General features: G+C 36.1%; 1 protein-coding gene across 4 annotated transcripts in view; it reads left to right on the forward strand.

The window, feature by feature from the left end:
* Positions 1-20,585, forward strand: part of ASXL3 (ASXL transcriptional regulator 3) — a 129,807-nt gene that overhangs the window by 63,389 nt on the left and 45,833 nt on the right. For 2 of the 4 annotated variants that reach the window (XM_051769645.1, XM_051769627.1), the window contains 3 exons: positions 4,554-4,675; positions 17,036-17,153; positions 18,080-18,199. In XM_051769645.1, coding sequence (XP_051625605.1) covers positions 4,554-4,675; positions 17,036-17,153; positions 18,080-18,199 — 360 coding nt within the window. Of the gene's footprint in view, positions 1-2,021; positions 2,099-4,553; positions 4,676-9,316; positions 9,695-17,035; positions 17,154-18,079; positions 18,200-20,585 lie in introns of those variants that run through there. The other 2 variants (XM_051769637.1, XM_051769632.1) reach the window with 2 other exon arrangements.

Raw genomic sequence — 20,585 nt, forward strand, 5'->3', positions numbered from 1 at the left:
GTCAATACAAGTATAGATCTGTGTCACACAAAGAAAATATTGAATTTTATGGGTATTTTAGAGAGAGATTTTATGTGTATGTTCTCCTAAGGGACTTCTCTGTGAGGTTTCATATCTCCTGAGTGTGTGCATACATTTTATGCTTGAGGTAGACTCTAGTCTTCAGCATATGTTAACAATATTAATTTGTGTTTTGTAATGTGGCCGTTAGTAAACAATCCTTCTCATCTGCTGTGGTTTCTTTAACAAAGAAGGAAGTGAACTGCTGTTGATTTTGCTGGTTTGCTTTTAAATCAGTATAGTCTGACTAAAATTGGAATGAACTGTGCTCTTGATTTTGGGAAAATAAGCCCCTCACTGGACAGGAATTTCTCTGTCCATCTAGTTATATATGAATCTGTTTACAGTTATTCCGAATAACTTTCAGTGGCCAATTTCCTCTAAAAATTGTTTCTTTGAAGAAATGTGTCTTCTAATTTGTTTTACATAGGTGTCATTTCTTGGGCGGAGAAACTAAAAGGTAATAAAACATTACAGAGATAGCCTATAAAATTTGAAATTCAAAGACAATATTGCTGATTTTTATAAATGATAGCCTTTCATAATAATTAAGAAAACTAGTCTTGGAAAAATGGAAGAGAGGAAGTTATTTTAAATGGAGTTTGGTGAAAACATTTTTAACATGCTCTTTTTTCTAAGTAATTCTAATTCTATCATTCATGTTAACAGTCTCTGAACACTCACTAAGGAGGTCTTATCTTCAGAAACCCAGCTGCTCTTCCAGCTCATAACCTAGCAGTTTATGGCTTAATAGTTGGTTTTTGCTTTATTCCTTCATTTGGTCCTGGCCCTTGAGGAAGCCGATTTAAAGAATGGAGCCTAATTATTCTCCACTAAATGGAAATGCCTCCTGTAGGCTTAAAACTGCTCTTGTTTCCTTTTTCTACTGTAGCAATAATGGTGAATCCTCTTTATTTGCTACCCAAATATTTTCCCTTTATCTGTCACATTCTTCCAGGTTTTTTTTTCCTCCCTAGCATCCAGTTTATTTTTAACATTCTTTTCTGATCTAGCTTTTCAAGTGAACAAGGATCTGATAATATTCATGGATCTTCACTGCTTATGGACAAACTAGTTGCAGCTTTCCAAATTCACATATATGTACAAAGAACACTGTCTCTTCTTGAATTTGTTTTTCTTTTACTGTGTTCTTTGGTCTCCATATCAGAAATGCCTGCTCTGTTCTTAAGGTATTGTTTTTTTCACTACGATCATCAATGTTCATTTCAAGCACTTACATGTTTTGCTGTCATATGAATGTCATTTTGAAATGAATGTTTGACCCATTCAGAGAAAAGCAGTTGGACTTCATCCATAGAAATTAATTAATAAATAAATACAATTTTCTGTGATCACAGGCATTTTAGTATAGTGATTTTTTGACACAGTTTGATTTAAATTACTAAGTAGCAAAACATTTCTTTAAAAGATTAAGTTTATTCATTGTCTCATATTTCTGTTTCATTTCCTACGGAAAAGTCATAAAAAATATCATGATTATCCTCTAAATAAAACCTGTATGTCAATTTTGGTGTTATTTTTTTTGCTAACAAAGTTATAGACTGTATGTTATTAAGCAACTGTATAAATTAACAGAATGTATTTAGATTTTTAATGTTCATGTCTTCTACTTTTGGAAAATAGGCAATGACTTCTTTTATTTACTAGATGATTAGGTTTTATAGCCATGATTTGTATCAAGCTGGTTTTAAATTGGAAATTTAATTAAAACATAGAAAATAGCTACTTACTATTTAAAGCTACTAGATATGTGAAGAAAAAATATAATGTACAAAATAGATTTTAGAAAGGAAGTATCGTTTTTTGTAAATAAATGAGGTTGACTTTTTCTTAAGCAGCAGATTTCAACCTCATATATCTATTTCTTTAATCATAGACTACAGGAAAAAGTTTGTAGGGTTTTTTGTTGTTTTTTTTTTCAAAGCTCTGAAGAAACTAGGTTTGGGTTGCCCTATAGAACCAGCCTGAAATGAGGTATTCCTTCTGTACCTGAAGAAGAGAATACAGTGATGGAAAGGTATTAATTTTTTCAGTGAGTTTCAGTGCCAGTTGCTTCACTCATTAGAACACTTCCTGTTCTGTTCCTTGGTTTAACTTTTTTTGTCAAAGCTTTAAACAAACAGAAGCAAAATAAACCAACACACTGGTAATATTTTTATGCAAAATTGAAGTAACAATAGAAATAAAATGTATAACCTCTAATAAATCGTGTCACAACTTAAAGGTTTATTTGTTAGAGGAGAAATGAGTGAAAGCACAAAACTAATATAGAGCTATGTTTATTTTTATTCCTGCTGTATGATGACTTTGACATTAATGGTTGTAGTGTTGAACATCATCAGTTAGTGTTGTCAAACCTCTTCAGGATGAACTTTATCACCAGAATAAATAGGGGAGACTCTTGGGTAACATCCTACATCACAGTAATGAAAATCAAAATTTCCCATTTGAGCAAGACTAATAGGAGTTGCAGTCATCCTGGAGAACAGGAATAGGATTTTCGTGACAGGTCATGTAGTATCTATCTTCTTTTAGGAGGAGCAGTTAAGTGTATAACAGTTTCCATTCTTTAAGCATTTTTAAGTTTCTTCTGTTCTCCTCTCCTTAACTCGGGTTTGTGTGCTCACACTATTTATGGGGGTTTTTCTTCAGTTCTTTGACTCTCAGACTTTGACAGAAAACAATAAAAAAAAATTCTCTTTGAAAGAGAAGACAGAAACTGTGTAATTTGAAATGTCAAGTTTTTATTTTGGTAGGTATTCTTTGTCTCAGGAGCTTAGCGATTACAGTGATGTAGATTATATAAACCAGCTATTTGTTTTCTGCTGACACTTTGCTGCTCCTTTGAGTTGTCTTTTTTGATAGTAAGCTTTGCTCATCATGTGGAAAAGATTGATCCAAACCAGGTGATACTGTAACTCAGAAACTGTTTTGTGTTGCAGTTTCTTTGTGTATTTTGATAAATCCTTCAAGTACAAGGGAAAAAATGACAAATATCAGTTGTAAATCTTATGACAAAACAACATTTGTCTTATCTGCTAATGAAAATTTTTAATCTAATATTACAATTATAACACCAGTGCCATGGAGTGTGTTCTCTGTTACTGAAGCATTAATTATTTTTCTTTCAGTGTGAAAAAAAGTTTATCACATGCATCTTATGATGGCCATTAATTATTGATAACTAAATTGTCTTTATCTTTTTTTGCAAACACAAAGAAAAAAAATTACAATATTTCTTCTATGAAACATTGCTAAAGGCAAGGGAGTTAGAAGGCTGCTTCAGGTGTCTGCTCATCCCAGTGAAGGATGGAGGAGAAAACAGACAAAAAAAAATCAGGCTACATTATTTTTGGCACATGTCTGTACAGCTGCTTTGACTGTCTTCTAACTATTCTGGTGGTGTGCAAAGTATGGTAAATCTTGGAAAACCATTTACTGCTTCAAAGCTTTATAAAGAAGATATGTCAACACACAAACCAACTTTAAGCAATGCTGGAAGGCAGACTTGAACTGAGTCAGCATAGGAGAATGGAAGACTTCTTCATTTCTGGATCCATGATAATGCTGGTTTAGCCAGGCAATCTTAGGACACTAGTGAGAGCAAGAGTAGTAATAATGCAAGGCATTAAGAGCGTGAAGGTTTCTACAGCTCTTTAGTTGAGCTTGCTGGCTACTAATAGGATCCTCCAGCTATTTTTACAGCTTTCATATCTGTTTAAAAAAAAACCTGTTTAAAAAAAAATTAATTACATTTCCATTTATTTTTAACCAGGAGACTTTTTTCTGTGTCTCACACAACATTTATTCAAGAGGCTGTTCAATGCAAGCGCTGTAGTATTTGTCCATTAAAACATGTGTTATTTAGAAGACTGACAAGTATAACAGCACGTATTACCTGAGAGACCAGAATTCCTCTTTGCAGGAGATTCCAGTCTACCTGTTAAACAGGAAAGTGTGTGTTCTTAGCTTTACCAAGAAGTACATATAAAACAGATGAGTCTGTCTCCTAGGATGACATTACAAATTGGCATGAAGTTATATGTGTATAAATATTTCTAGAACCAAGGATCATCCGTGTCTCTTGTATAAATGCATATTTAGACACCTTACAATCCATTAAAAATGTGTTGGTGAGGAAGGTAATTTTTGTCCAGCTTCTATGTGAAATCCATAGTTAAACTATTTCAGTTACCTTTCAGGACCTGAAAGGCAAAATATGCAAGGCCTCCAGAACTGCATAGAAAGGGTATGATGAGGTACAAATATTTGTGAAGCATTGCATTTTACTTAGAATATGCGTGGATTTTCAGCTGATCTGGACCTCAAGATTAGCTGAATATTTTACACTGAGCTTTTTGTTTTCCAAGCATTTGCCTGTTTGGGGTTTTTTCCTGTCCTCGGGGCTCTTCAAGACATAGGGAAGATAACCCCCATAACAGTATTCTGATTTTTTGTTTCTTTTTATAAAGTTTGCCCAAAGCAGACATCTGAAGAAATGTCTTCCAATCGTGATTCAAGCCTTACTAATGCACCGGTGCAAAGCAAGCTAGTATCTTCCTTCCAGCAGCACACAAAGAAAGCACTTAAACAGGTAAGCTTGTATTGACTAATAATCAGTTGGCTTCCCTCTAGCATGTGTGTCATTCTCAGCAGAATTTAAAGGATCTTCTGAGGATTTTTAGTGCTTTGTTTAGTGGTGTAATGCTGGGAGTTTTTTCTGGTTTCGTTTTTTTTTAACCGATGGGGCAGTCTTATTTGTTGTGAGTTTGATGGCTTTTCAAGTGCTTTTCGAGTAATCAGAATTGTTTATATTATCACATCCCTACTTTTTCTGTGTAAGCATTTATGTTGGAAATTTTATACGAGGCTTAAACTAAATAAAAAAAAATATTTTGAGAGAAGTGCTGCTGATAGGTAAGAATCTAGGTATACTTGCTGTTCAGTTTTTCTTTACGGTCTGTTAAGTAATTTTTCTTTCATACTGTATTTGGCACTACAGACTATAAAACTGGGGTAGTTTTTTAAAAAAAAAACCCTTATGATTTGGATAATTTATGTTCCATAATAAGTAGTAAAGCTTGTAAAAGTAGCTGATTATTCAAAGTCAGCTATTAACTGAAAGCATAACAGTGTGAAAATTATTTTTGAACAGTGCTAAATTAGTTAAGCTTACAGCCAGGCAAATGAAAAACTAAAAACTAGGTATTAAAAAAAAATAAAAATTATCATTATGTCTTCTCAATTCTGGGCTGCAACTTTTCTGAAGTGTTAGTATAATGAGATGATGATGTTTTAATTTTTCTCATAACTGCTCTCTTAGTTATGGTTAGTGGAGATCTAGTATTTCATGCGGTAGTTTATTGCCAAGTTCTTGATTTAGACTTAAGTTAAGCAAAACCTGTCCACATATCCTCTAAACACTTTAGTTTTTCATGCAGGCTGAGTTTAAATCCAGTAAAATTAATAGACCTTTATCATTCACAGAAGGTTATATTGTACTTAGAGGCTTTGAGGACTGGAAAGGATTATTAAATTGTGGTCTTATGTGTGTTTGGTCAGGAAAATTGAACAATGGTCACAAAACAGCTCGCTAACCATGAGAATAGTTGTGAAAAAGACAAGCTTCTTGGAAACTCTTCTATACAGGTCTTTTGTGATATGTGAAATTCCCTAAGGTCAAGGGAGCAGGCAAAGGGAAGGGCAAAGGAGAAAGGAGAAGACAAAAAGAGCAAAGCCACAAATGTTTGAACTTGTGTAATCATTTAAATTCTACCATTTGTCACTTAGCAGATAGATAGCATTGAGAATAATTTTTAAAAGGGCAAATTAGTCAGAATAGCTTAATTAATATAAAAAGTCATAACACTGATGTGAATCTTTGAAAACATTCCCTAAGGCTGAGGTTAGACCAACATCAGAAAGTTAAGTAATCGATAAAAAAAAATTAGTTTTAATTAGGTTGATGGTAATTAGATCCTGTACTTCAGAGTGTGAAAGTAGCATTACAGCTATCAGCAAAATGTTTACTCTGTACAATATTAGACAAATGGACATTTTTATGATGGAATAGTGGATTTTTGCTTTGTTCTCTGAAGTTTCAAGTGTTGGCTACTGCCATATATACACTGCAGATTTGATTTGTCGTTGTAGCGGAGGTGAATAAACTTTAGCAGTGATTTCCTTTATAAAATTGCTGTTGGAAATTTATTCTTTCACTTTCTAGTCTTTCTATTGCTTTTATGGATACACTGTAGCTAAAATTTGTACAAAGAACCTGTAGTACCTTTGAATACTGAAGCAGCTTTTTGACATTTTTATGCAAAACTCTTTTAACTGATACAAACTTACTGGTTCCATGCTAAAGTAACAGAGGATGAAGTATCATCACACTCTCAGCAAGTGCTTATGCTATATAGATGTATATATACTGTATGTATATATTGTGATGGGGTCTTCCTTAGCTATTGCTTTTTATCTATTACTAAACAATCTTCACAGAATGAAAACCTACAAGATAGTTTTCAGTTTCCTACTCAATTTATTTAAAACCAATGAGTTCTTAACATTACCTTGGTCTTGTGTGTGTTTCTTTTGTAACCATTAAAATTAAAGTGAGAGGGAAGTTCTGCTTGAAGATCTGAGCTGGTATTAGAAGATTTTCTCCACTGTTTATCTACTTATTAACCACTCTACTCATATATAATTCTCTTTAAATTGTTATATGCTGGATTTACATATGATTTGATTTTTAGTGGATTCTAGAGATATATTCCTGGGTTTAGATTACACAGAGCAATCTCATGTTACCTTGAAACAGCCTTCATTTTAGAATGTTCTCATGAATCAAATTAGTCACAACACTGCATTTCTTGAGCTATGCGAGGAGCTTGGAGGAAAGGGCATTTTCTGAGCCCTGCCCCTTGGTCTTGATTTCTCTCAAGTAGCAGTGGATTTGGGGTACTTTGCAGGGGATAAGGAGGTTTGCAGTTGCAGTGGACTTTCATAAGGTCTATGTCACAGATCAGACCTCGTCTCCTCACCTTTCAAAGGCTGGGCTGCCATTTTGGTATGGAAGCTTTCTAGCTTCACCACCTTCCATGGTGTCCTTGTTGGGAGAGAGATTTTGAGTGTTTTACCGCTGAGTGTGTTTCATGCTTCTTTTTCATTTCTGAGGGAGTTTCAGTTTTCCTTTCGTGTAATGCTTACACTTTACTCTGGGTGTAATGTCCAAAATGTAGTTCCCATTCATGGAGTTTGACAAAAGAGCCTATGGTGTAGAGCTGCCTTTTATGCTTGGCTTTCTGATGGCAGATTTTGCATATTTCTGTTTCCCTTTTGCTAATGGAAGAGCTTGGGTATGTGTGCCCAGCTGTTGCTGATCTAATACCTTTGAAAAGAAGGCTTATGGCACGCTGTCACATGCTGATTTCCTATCAGTACTGATCAGTTCCATACTGATTTACCTCATTTTCACACTCGAGAATTTTGGCATGCAGACCCATGTAAGGACCTCTTCCTGGGAAAGTACTGAACTACACCTGCATCTGCTAGCAGTGGTACATGGTCACACTACTGTGTGAATTATGCTTGCTCTGGACAAGGCTTACTCAAGTACGGACATCAAGGCATAGTATCTACATGCTCCTCTCTGGTCCAATTTCTGTTCCATTGACTTGAGGTGATACTTTTTTTGGAAGTCTTCACTATATACAGATTTGTCTATATCTATCAAGATGTTCTTGGAACATTTCTCAGAAGAAACGATCATACCTGCAAACTGACCTCACATAGGTAACACTGAGAATGTGTGAATATCCAGGACATTGAGGTGGTATTAGTGTCTTTTGGACTCTGATAGCCAAATGTAAGAGCACCTTGTCCATCAGTGTACCAGTTGTTTCCTGGGTCAGTACCAAGAGAGGATAAAGAAGATACAATATAATGGTGTCTGGGTTGATAGTAGACCTCCCAGACATGGAAGAAAATACTGCCTCACTTTTGGCACTTTGGAATCAGCACCAAGAAAGGTACCCATAAATTTTCTGTTGGGAGAAGAGAAGGATACTTCATTCAGACTCAGGATCTGAATACAGACCAGGACATGTCTGAGACTGTGCTGGGCATCCAGATCTCTTTGTAGAGACAGAAACTCCAGAGACAGCAGCCAAGTGGGTTTGGGAGGAGAGAAGCTCAGGAATTAAGGGAATCAACACAAGGTATGTTACTGCCATGGTTTGTTTTGTTTTTCTTAACTTTGGGCTTTGTCTGCATGCTTGGTGACTGGGTTCATATAAGTGCCACTATTTGATTCATAAAGTGGGTAGATGCAGTTTTTTATTGAGAAGGAAGGCACCCATCCATATGATTTGTTCTTATAGTAGCAGTGGCTACTTCACACCCCTTTTTTTTCCAGTGGATGCTGTCAGACCCCAAGCAGTAATAGAGCTATGGGGAAGTTATAGTTTGGCTCATGTGTTGCTTCAGAATTATAGGACAATAGACCTGTACAGCTCCAAATAACATTTCAGGCTGACTTTTCTACTGCAAGTGTCATAATTATTAGAAACCAACCTACAGCCTACAGGAGATTAAATTTTGGAGCAGAATGGTTAACACTGTAATTTAGCCCTGATTTACCCGATTCACAGAAGTCGTTTATCAAGATTTCTTTGTTTCTTTTTTTTGGACACAGGTGTCCAAGTGCCTAGGTTGGCACTGAAGGTAGAATCCTGATCTCCCATGATGCTGGTGTGAATTTGCTTTCCTGTCTTCAGCTCACACTGCTTATCTTGCTCTGAGAGAAGAACAAGAGCAAACTCACCAGTCTTGCTCCCTCCACACTCATTCTGTTAGGACTTCTTTTCTTGACTACAGCCAGATGCAGGCTATCTCAAAGCATTTTACTGTCCATAGGAAGTAATCCTGTATGAGTCTGTCTGTGGTGTCTCTCCTTTGACTCATTTGAGCAACTACTCACTCACATGCTCTGACGTAAGCCTGATAGATTTGCCTGACCTCCTTTCCCTTCCTTGCCCCAAAGAAGCAAAGGTGACAGAGAGGATCATTATGATTTTTGTCCTTATCACTTAGAATTAAGTGCAGGGTGTCTTCCTGAAAGGCTCTGAAAATCCACTGAACTGAGAGGTATTTTTTGTACTGAATTCCTTGTTATAGAGAGTTTGCTGCAGTTCCTCAGTGTCTCTGTTAACCATCTTCCTGTGTTTCATTTCAGATGCTACAAATTTACCAATGCCACAGTTGGAGAATTCTGGCTCCCTAGCTGAAGCATTTCATCAGATGTCTGGCAACATAAGTGGTGATTCTTGACAAATTTTCGTGTCAACAAATGGAAAAGAAGGAAAACATGTTGCTTTTTGACTTCTAGAGAGACATGGGAAGGGACAGTGGAATTTACAAAATGCATTCAGAAAAATGGAAATTTGAAGATGATAAACTAAACTGATTTTCTGATTACCAAGACAAATCTAGGGAAGAGAACAGAGAAGCTATGGCAGGGAGACTGCATAATGGGGAGAAGAAGCTGGAAGAGCAAGAGTTCCAGCCGAAGCTGTTCAGGGAGTACATGCATTGCCCGAAGGCTGGCTGCACGGTATGTCCCCCTAAAGGTCCATATGCATGGGCAGCATGTACCAGCTGCTCAACACAGTGCTTTGGTAAGACGCAAGACAATATTTATGAGACTCTCTTCTGGGTCATCCCCTTGGTCCTCATCCCTTACCTGTGATGGAAAGAAAGGGACAGGAATCCACACAATCCCTGCATTCTCTTTGTACTGCTTTTTAATAACTAGCTCCCAGTTGCTGGGGCACTCTGCTTGTTTGTTTCTCCTATGGGGTTGTTTGCATAGCATGCTTTTTACAGTGTTCCTGCACGTTTTCTGTTTTAATAAATGTATTTCACAGAATTTCTTAGTCTGAGAAATAACTAAGGAATTTTAAAGCAGCTTTAGAACAGTACCATGTTGAAGTGTAATTGCCCACCTACCTCACTGTAGGATAGTGTCCTTCACTTAAAATATGGCACAAGCATTACCTTTGGTTAAACCTACCGTTGCTACGTAATGGAATCTTCTTCCGAATTATGGATTGAAAACTCTCACTTTCTTCTATTCTGTAGCTGCTGTTGCTTTTTTCAAGTCTCAGATAATCAAACTGGGGATAGCAGCCTAGTAGTAAGCATTGCATTTATCTGATCATGTTTTTCTTTAATAGCCTGGGGAACTATTTAAGATGTATTGGTTGTTGCGATTGCATTAATGGCAAATATAATCCAGTTAAGCTTTTCCGATGATGTTACATGATTTTTCCATATAGTGGCAGTGAATGTTGAAGTGAGTATCTTCTCTTGGGCCATATGAAAAGAACAGCTTTTGATTTGAATAGTTTGTAACATGAATTTATACCCAGGTGACAATGAATCAGGCCTTGATTTTGAAGTGCATCCTAGAAATTGTTGGCCTTTTTGGGGGAAGACAGGAGTTGGAACAGCTCACAACTCTTCTTAGCTCGAGGAAACCTCCTACAAAATGTTGACAAGCTGTTCTGAGAGCTGTAGAGTAGGTCCCCAGAAGGCTGTGTGCTCAGGATGCGTGTGCACGTGGCAGAACCCAAGCTGAAACAGGATGTCTGGCAGAAAGGCGTTACACTGCTTGCATTGGTGCAATGTAAGTTCTCTGAGAGGTAATATGAGAAGTTTTTTTTGCTGGAGAATGGTAGTCTAGCCCTGAAGCCTCTGTTGTATGCTTTGGACCCTATACAGAGTACAATGGCAAATTTGACCTAATGGAAAACGTTGATTACTGTTTTAAGATTTTGTATTGACACTGCTATCTTTGTTTTAGTTTGATTTTAAACTGTGTTTTACAAACTGTTTCCTTACCTATATGTGCTTTGTTGTACCAAAAAACAGATTTCCCCACTTTTCAGCTGATAGATGGTATTAGTTTAATACTACACAAACAATTAAAAAAAACCACAACACTTCTCTTTGGAAAAAACGTTTACTGGGTTGATGCATATGCCATCATCATTACCATTCACATACGACTCAGAACAAATGTTGAACACATCACATCTTTTTTTCCTTCTCTTGTTTCTGTGATTGGGAAAGCAACAAAAACGTTTACTTTGCAGTCATGATCTACAGCAACTGTAGCTGTAACTGCATTATTGTAATCCTATAGAAAGCAGTGCTGGCTTGTAGGTGTACAGACATGCACATAAACACACACGTCTCTCTCTCTGTCTCTGCCCTGCAAACATGCAAGTTTTTAGTTCAGTGTTGGTTACTACACAGGTAAATGTTCATTGTTTATATATACTGTAGTCCTACAGAAAGACCCTGAACACTATTGGGACCTAAAAAACAAATATGCAACAAGAAATTCTTTGTATTCCAAATACAGACAGAAGTGTCACAAGGTAGAAGGATGGCATGAGGCTAGAAGAGATGCTTATTTGAGAAGTTATTAGCATTTATTTGAAAATAAACCTTAGGTCTCCAAACTTCTATCCTGGTGATTCCAATACTGCTCTTCATCTCCACATGTTCAGCTGTGTACACTGGGCATCATACCGATATGCTTGGGGTACAAGTCTGGTTGGAAGTGAATTTATTTGCTTTGGAAATGGCACTTTGTAGTTTTTTCCATAGGACACCTTTATTATGCTTTAATCTTATGTTCACATGCTTATAACCAAGTATTTTGAATGTACATTTAATATAAGAATTAGTGTTATCCTGAAAATAATAATGTGTTTATTCTTCACGATTTTTTGGTACTTACTGTTTTAGTTTAACTGTTCCGTCTATCCATGAAACAGGTTGCCACTGAGAAATTTTAATTTAACAGAGGCACGAGAAGGCTGTCGTAATTTTAAGGCTGTCTTAGTTTTACTAACAAAATGAGGATGAGAGAGATGATAAAGACTGAATTTTGTGGTGGTGTTAAGTGAATCAGTGATAAACTATAAATCTATTTATCTCTGTCAATTTGGGATCCATGACCATGATGTAGAGTTGTTATTTATTTTATGCAGTAGACTTTGCTCAGTGTATCATAGCTTGTGTTTTCACATTGCAGAAGAATTCCATAGCTTTACATTTCTGATCCATAATGTGTGAAATTTCAAAGGTTATGTTTCATGATACAAGTTTCAGAATGTAGACTTGACATTTATGGAACAAATAGAAATCTGGGACGATGTTGCTTAATGCAACCAAGTGTTACATGTCTTTGTTGTTAATAACTTAATTTTTAACATTCTCAGCATGTCATGCATTTAAGCTCGAATGAAAGTGGTTTTCTGCATTAATGGTTTATCTGTGTACTGCATTTTTTCATTCTGAGTTGAAAAGATGTGGGAAAGAAAAATAATAAAAAAAATCCAAAGCAGCAGTGAAATCAGAGCATAGAGCTTGACATTTTGCTTCTTGTGCTCTTTTGGGGATGTATTTTGCCCCTCTCTCCAGTTACCTTTTAGGTCATATTGTTTCCTTTCATTCCTTCTTCAAAAATGACTTTATGCGTTCTTACTGAAGATAGTCAACCATTTTGTCACGTGGGTGAAGAACTCTTTCCTGTGTTAAGATCAATTAAAATTATATTATTTTTAAAGGCATATAATGGTATGCACGAAACCTCCAACACACTGCAATATTCCAGGGACAGAAACTCTGTGAAAAATTGAAGGATACTTGCTCTTGTCACCTCTTTATTAAAAAACTGCTTGGAATTAGAAGTTCACTGTTAATTTCATGGTGTTTTTCTTTTGCCATCTGTCTTCAGAGTTTATGTTTTCTTAATTTTCATATTTTTATTTTATTTTGAGTTCTTCGGATGAAAGTGAATTGATAGGTTACTTAAAGATTTTAGCAATAAAAATAATTTCATTAAACAAAATAATTATGCCAAGCCCTGTGTAATGACCATGGCAGTATTATTCAACAGATGGTCACAGGTTCATTTTTATGAATGGGAATATTGGGAATTCTTCATACTCATTATGTGCAAGAGATTCACAGATGTCCTTTGCAAATCTGCTTGTGAAAGGCTTGGATGTAAGTATTGTATTTTGGTGGTACTGTTAAGAGAACTTTTAATGTTTTGATTTGTATATCACATGAACTTTCATTTTTTTATCTTTTTTTATTTTTTTACTGTACAGTTAGGGTGGTAGTAATGTTTTACTTCAACGGTGATCAGTTCTAGGTATTTACAACTTGCGCTTTTTTAACTCAAGAATTTAGCACAAAGTGATTGAATGCATTTGAAAGGTAAATATAGAGTCTCATTAAAGAAAAATATACTTTTAAGTAAACTATCATATGCACTATATGTGTTTTTCTCTAAATTTCCATGGAGAAAATAACACCTTACCATTTGTTAATATCATTGGCTGTTTCTTGCAGTTCTGTAGGAAGGCCAGCTAGGAGGTTGTATCTCTAATATGGATGAGATGCAAAAGGCATGTTGGTAAAAGAAGCCAGTGTAGTTTGTATTAGTTACTGTTTTCATATCTACAGTGAAATCTGGAACTTGGTTTTGGGTTTTTTTGGAATAAGTTACAACATTTCTCATGTTCTTTAGTGCTAGTTACAAATTTGACTCATTTACTTTGTGCTTATTCCCATCACCAGAAGAGCCAAAACTAGAGATTTATTTTATCATGGTGACTAGGAACGCACTAAATTAGCTTGGTGCACTAAAAGCTTAATATAGCAAAGTGTTTGGTGCATGTTTTACTTGGAGTAATCTCATTGACTTCCCAGCTAAGTAGAATCAATCTTGGGATACAAGAGTCTTGTCTTATCCTACAGTAGTCTTGTATCCTAAAATTAATATCCCTCAGGCTAAGTGTAGAGAAGTTATATATTTGTCCTCAGTAGAGACTGTACAGAGAGTGTCCTCGGTTTATACTTAACTCCTTCTGGTGTTTGGCTTTCCTTGTAACTAGGTGTCAGTCAGCAGTTTCTCCTGCTGCTGGGTTGCTGCTAGTGTTGTCTTGCAAAGACTTGTCTATCCAAAATTTCAGACCCTGCAGCTTCACATTCAAAGGAGAATTTAACACAAAATTGTGATTAGCTGGGCATGATATGTCCCACTAAACAGAATGTCTACACAGAATCTCAGCCCTGCAAATCATATGTTAGATTATTTACTTGCTATTTTTGTACCCTCCTCTCATGCCTCATATCATTCCTTTGACAAATGAAAAGATAGGCATAGGGAAGATTATTTTTCTAATCTCAGTACACAGGATAATTCATTGACACTTTGTATTAGAAGTTTTACTTGCATTTTAGTGTCAACGTGGTTTGTTGTGGTTTTTTTTCATTCTACAGGCTGTCTTTTAGGTGTATATAGCTTTACTGTCAGCTTGAGCCATCCCATAGAGACTGATTTACATACTTAACTATGGGCCTAGTGTGCTAATGGGTTCCTTGCATTTTTAAACTGGAGGAGATGGGGGACTGGCAGTGAAACAATTGACGTTAGGGAAAAAGAAACCCTGAAAAACAAATGTGTGTCCAAGGGAAATGGTGTCTTTAAGGTTTGTGCTTGACCCTCATGTATTGAGGAGCTTAGCCTGTAGCTTGAGAAGTGGGCTATGCCTCAGAGTAAATAGTTCTGGTAGCTACATTTGTCTGCTTCCAACTGTGTTCCCTGGTTTTATGGCTCTGACTGTCCAGGGAGTGTCTTGCATTAGTGCTCTGTGAACATGGGGTGGCTTGTACTTGAAAATGCCAGATGAGTTGCAGAAATGTGTGCTTAAGGTCCACAAGGGGCCTTCCTGTAACACAAAAGAAGGTAAGTGGTGCACCTGACAACGACTGGGTACCACTCCCCTCACTCCAGCAGCACGTGTGTCACCTGAGGTGTACAAATGCTGACTGCCTGTCACTGGTGGAGGATACACTGTTGTTTACTTTCTCTCCTTTATGAGAGTTCAGTCTAAAGCATTGAAAATCAACTGTGAGGCTTTACAAAAAAATCTGCCTTTGTCACAGTGGCTGTATAAATCATTAAAATAGTATTTTCTTATGGATGCTGGCAACAAGGCTATGGACCCTTGGTAGAGGTGGAAATTGTCTTAGAATGTCAGAAGGAGGCTGGTGGAGAATATGGAGCATCATTTGGGCTCTAACCATTTGCCTAGGGAGGATGACACTGAGGACAGATATTTCTTTGCTTTGCTTTTCATCGGGCAAATAAGGCTGTGGGGCACAATGATACGAAGTTTGGGTTGTGGTTATATTGGTGTGTGGTTAGTGCAGACATTGCCTTTCTTTTCAGTTAATTTTTAGTGAACTGTTTGCTACTGTCTCAGTGGTTTTACTGTTAATTAAGGATCACCTGGTTTGACAGGACTGCACTGAGGGTCATTTTTGGAAATGTGGGGAATTTTTCAGAAATGTTAACATTTTAGAATTTTCTGTCTGTAAGTCTGGCTATGCTTGCTCAAGACCAATATGAATTTTCTATTTTAAAAATGTTTGAAGTACGGGCTGTTCTTTATGTACGGGCTGTTTGTTTCTTTGGTTCAGCGCAGATCTGACCAGCTTCTTCTCTTTGTTTACTTTCAAGTGTTCTAATTTGCTTTTTATTGCACAGTGCTTATGTGTCTTTTAAGAAGTACTATAAAAGGGGTTAATCGATGAAATAGCTTCTGTGTGGCTTGGTGTATTTTGTATTGTATAGTGTGTTATTTAGAGGAATAGACCAATATCGATTTCTTTCTTTTTAGGTTGTTGGGGTTTTTTTCTATTATTTAACTATGTGAACATTTTGGAAAGATATTACAGATTCATTAAAGTTACAGACTTAAATCTTGTAAGGCATCAGTCATTCATGCTCATAAACCTATAGGGATAATTCATATTAAATATGTTCCTTGTTCATATAGTATTACTCTAATAAATCCCCCTCAAGATCATAACACAAATCACAATTGTAAAAAGAGAGTGCACAGTAAGATTGGAGAAAAATAGACAGGAGAATAGGAGAGATCTATATTAAGCCCAACCCATTCTGATTAATTCCAGAATTTTAATGCTTGCAGATGTATTAATTGGCAGGTATTCATATTTGTGTGTTTTAAGATCTTTTGAATGAGATATCATTTTCCATGTAAAATAGTCTGATGGCTATTTGCTATTTCTAATCTTTAAATATTTTGTCTTACATTATCAACCCTGTATTCAATACATTTATGAAACACAAAGCACTCCCATTTTTAGAGATTTATTCGTGTATCATTTTTCCCCAGATTTGCCAGAACACCATCATGTTCGTGTTCTGAAGGTTAATGCCCAAAGTCAAACAGACAGAAGCCAAATGCTGCAAGGTTTCCAAGATTAGGACTGATTCCCTTCACGAAAATAAATGATTCCTGCCATGTTCAGTGATTTTGTGCAGCACTACTCACGGCTGAGTGAGTGCATCAATACTGTAGTCCTTACATGCTGTACATACTGATGACACTCCGTGTTAACTTGATTGACTGAGCAGTATACTGGAGAGGATGCACCTGCGAGAGATGTGCAGACATATATATTTTTATTCTGGTTTTGAAGCATTTTGGGTTTACTTTTTTTTTTTGGAAGTCTTAGTTTCAGATTCCATGGGTTATCACATTGTGCTGTTAAGGTAGAGCAAACAGTTATGTGCTTCTTTGTTGTGAAAACTGGGTTGGAAAATGTTCTAAGGTGCATCTTCTTTCTCTTTATAAAAAAAGGAAAAAAAGCCTGATTTTATATTTTAAAGGAAAATGACATAAAGAGGACAAGTATGAAGTCTGGCAAGTCAGTAGCTATGTAAATTATGCTTATTTTAAGGGATTCAGTTTAATGGTAGAGAAATGTCTTGTGTAATTTACTTATAAGCATTATTTTTTTGTTACAGTTCTATGTTTTGTTATCATTTTTGTAGGCTTTAAGACAGCAGCAGAAAAGAAGAAATGGAGTCTCAATGATGGTAAACAAGACTGTTCCTCGTGTTGTTTTGACACCATTAAAGGTGTCTGATGAGCAGTCGGATTCACCTTCAGGTAAATAGCTAAAGGACCGTTTGCAAGATCAACTCTAGTCACAGAACCTTCCTCTGAATCAGCTGTGTAGCATACAGAATTTGGAATTGCTGAAATAATATTTCCACTGGGTGGCTTTGTTTAATGTCTTTATTTCCTTATCAAATCTGATGTCTTGAGGATGAAGATTTTTCTTTAATAAAGAACTGAAGGCACACAGTAAAATGACAATTGGTAATAGCAACAGCTTTAAAGGAATGCAAAGTAACATTTTGTTTGGCTCTGGAGCTCTAATGGAGGACCACATGCTGGTATTCAATGCCATAAAAAGGGGAGGAGGGGGGGAAAAAAGGCAGGCTTCTCTGTGAATGTGAATTTGTGTCTCAATTCTGCATTGCAATACTCGAATCCTTTTGTTAGCTTTTCTTGTTCTGATACTATGCTTATCACTGCAGCATAACCTTGACCTTTAGCTCTGGTGGTTAAGTTGCTTCATTTTAAGAGATTTCTGTGTCTATGTTTAACACAAACTGACAATTGTATTTCCAAGCATATCCCTTCTATAAATGTTTCTTCACAAAGAAATTATGTTTTTTCAGCTTTAGATTGCTTTGCTGCCCCATAACTTGAGGTTAAAATATTCTTAAGGGTACCTCTTGGGCATTATAGAACTATGTTATTTTTTATTAGATCAGTGAACATTTTTATTGACTGCAGTGTTCAGTAAACTTAGGTTTTCAGCACTTAATTGATTTATTGAGCTTTTACTTCCATTTCCTCTGATGATAAGGAATCATATTGTTACCAGAAAGTTATATTGCCTTTCAGCAAGTAGCTGTCAATTTTTTTTAATCCTATTTCTGTTTTGTTTACGGTGTGGGGGGTTCTGGGGGGATGTTGGTAAAAGTGCAAAAGCATCATGTTTGAGGGATTTTATTTTTTCTAAGGATCTGAATCTAAAAATGGTGAAGCAGATGGTTCTGATAAAGAGATGAAACATGGGCAAAAGTCTCCAACTGGAAAACAAACAAGCCAGCACTTAAAGAGGTTAAAAAAATCTGGTTTAGGTGAGTAGGAGTAAAATAAATATCTTACTTGTAATACTGATATTTTTCTAAACTCTGTGTTCTCTTTAAAATATTTATTTTTCTGGTTTATCTGTCCCTTTTTCAAACTCAGCAGCTTACCCTCTCTCAAGAAGACATCTTTCTGGCTACCCGGAAAGTCCATGGTCTTTTTTTTTACTTCCAGAATGATTTTCTGTAGTTGCTTTTTAAAGTCTGACAGACCTAAGCAACTGCAGGCAGAGAGGTGATTTAGCAATTAGGTTTTGATTGCCATGTAAGGATTTTGTGGGAGATAGGGGCGGGGTGCAGCAGATATTCTTTCTTCATGGTAAATTTGCTTGCCATCTATTATGCATTTATTCCCAAAGATAATAGCATATTGGCTAACATGCTTACCCTATTAGAAGTTAACCTTCTCTTCTTTCATTTGCATTATTTCATGTCATATAGAGATTTGGCATATAATTTTTGGTTGATTCTCCTTCTTTGGATGATTTATTTCTTCAGTTGGATCTGTAATTATTTTGAAGCTACATCTCTTCAGAAAACTGTAGATAGAGTTTCTGGTTTTACTTTCAGTGGTTTTTTAGCAAGATTCATGGATGGTGTTCTGTAATTAACAAAGAATTTTCTCTGAAGAGATGCTAAGAGTAAATTTGCAACTCCATGTGATAGGCAGATTTTCCTGCTCTGCATGAAATTTAATTGGAAAAGTTCCCTAGGGAGCATAAAATGTAGCATTCACTAAGACTCTTGTCTTGGCTGAAGTCAAGTTGAATAATGACATAACTGTTTCTTTATCTTTTCAAAGTCCTTTTTGCATTCAGCAGACTGCTGAATCATTTAGAGAAGTATTTGCAATGTGGCCATGTTGGAAAAGTTAGCAAACAAGTTCTTTGTAGTGGTTATATCATCCTAAAAGTTATCTTATGCCTCTCTTTGTGGTGATAAGATTGTTCTTCTTCATTAATCATCAAGTCTAGTCCTATTTTTATATATAATCATCCTGTAAAATCCAAGGTACTTATTTTACTTCCAAAATACCATAGGTGAGTTTTTAAATATGTTATTGCCAGTTACTGGCAAACTGTTTCCCATAAGCCGTATTGTATCACAGCCTCCCATGAAAGTGCACTTTGGTTTCATACATGATCTTTCTGCAGGTTATTAACCAGTTCCATATAGATAGCTAATTCTTTATGTTGACCCAATGGCATTATTCAAAACTGACAATACTCCTTCAGTATTACAGCTTTTGCTATGCAAAGTTACGTTTAACTTTAGATGATTTCCTGTAACTTTCCTCGACATTTAAGACTGAGATACATAATTTCAAGTCCTTCCTCCCCATCTCCAGATATTACCTCAATTGTTGCCTTATGATATCAAATGTAGAGTGAATTAATTAGGTTTTTTATGGATTTCAGAAAAAAAATCCACTGGCATTTTGGGACACCACACATGGAATGCAGGGCGTTTTGTAAAGTTTTAAGGGTCACTGTTCTTGTACCGGCTGAAATATATCTCTTATGACATGATATTTCTTGAGATGCTAAAAGAACAGCTGTTAAGCATCTTTGAGAATAGGTGCAACATCCTGTATAGTGCACAATTCAGTTCCAGATATTCACTGATCTGCCCAACATTCACTACATGTGAGCTCTGATTAAATATGATGAGTTTTTTCCCCTTTTGGTTAACAGATTCTGCCAAATATGTGATTTCTGTCCTTTTCCTGTTTTCATTTTTATATTTTGATTTAGAACCATGGTGATCCCATCTCTTCATAGTTAATTCTCTGTTTTGGAGACTAATCTCTCTTTTTTTTTTTTAAGACTGCAAACCTGAGTTTCTCATCTTACAGATTCTATTTCTGATCTGGACAGTGATACCCCTGAACTCTAATAGCAGCTATATAAGGATTCAAAGTGTCTTTCTCTGTGGAAAACAACATAAAAATCGTTGGCATGTGTTTTGTCATAAACTCCTCTCAGAGTTATGATTAGTGCTGAAGTAGTGGCATACTTCCATGCTCCTCCCAAACACTTCACTAAATCTGATTACAAACTTGAGACCTGCTAAATTAGCCATAGGAAGGGTGCAGGAGAGAGAATTTGTTCTTGTTGTTCTGAACAGATTTTGAGGGTTTTTTTTAAAAAAATATGACTATGCTGGGCATCCACAGTTTGCTACTGGCCTAGAAATAATACACGTATTTCTTCTGCAAGTTGATAAAACCTCCACAATAGTCTGCAAGTGGTAGCAGGTCAAATAAATAAGGAAATGTGTGACCCAGGCAAATAGAGTTTGTTTTCACTTTCTGGCTTGGGCATTTCATGCTGTTAAAATACCTGCCACTCAAAGATGCTACTGACTTTGCAGCCAT

Source organism: Manacus candei, unplaced genomic scaffold (assembly GCF_025592945.1).
Source record: "Manacus candei isolate 608988 ecotype Guabito, Panama unplaced genomic scaffold, ASM2559294v1 h1tg000008l, whole genome shotgun sequence".
NCBI classification, from domain to species: domain Eukaryota; kingdom Metazoa; phylum Chordata; class Aves; order Passeriformes; family Pipridae; genus Manacus; species Manacus candei.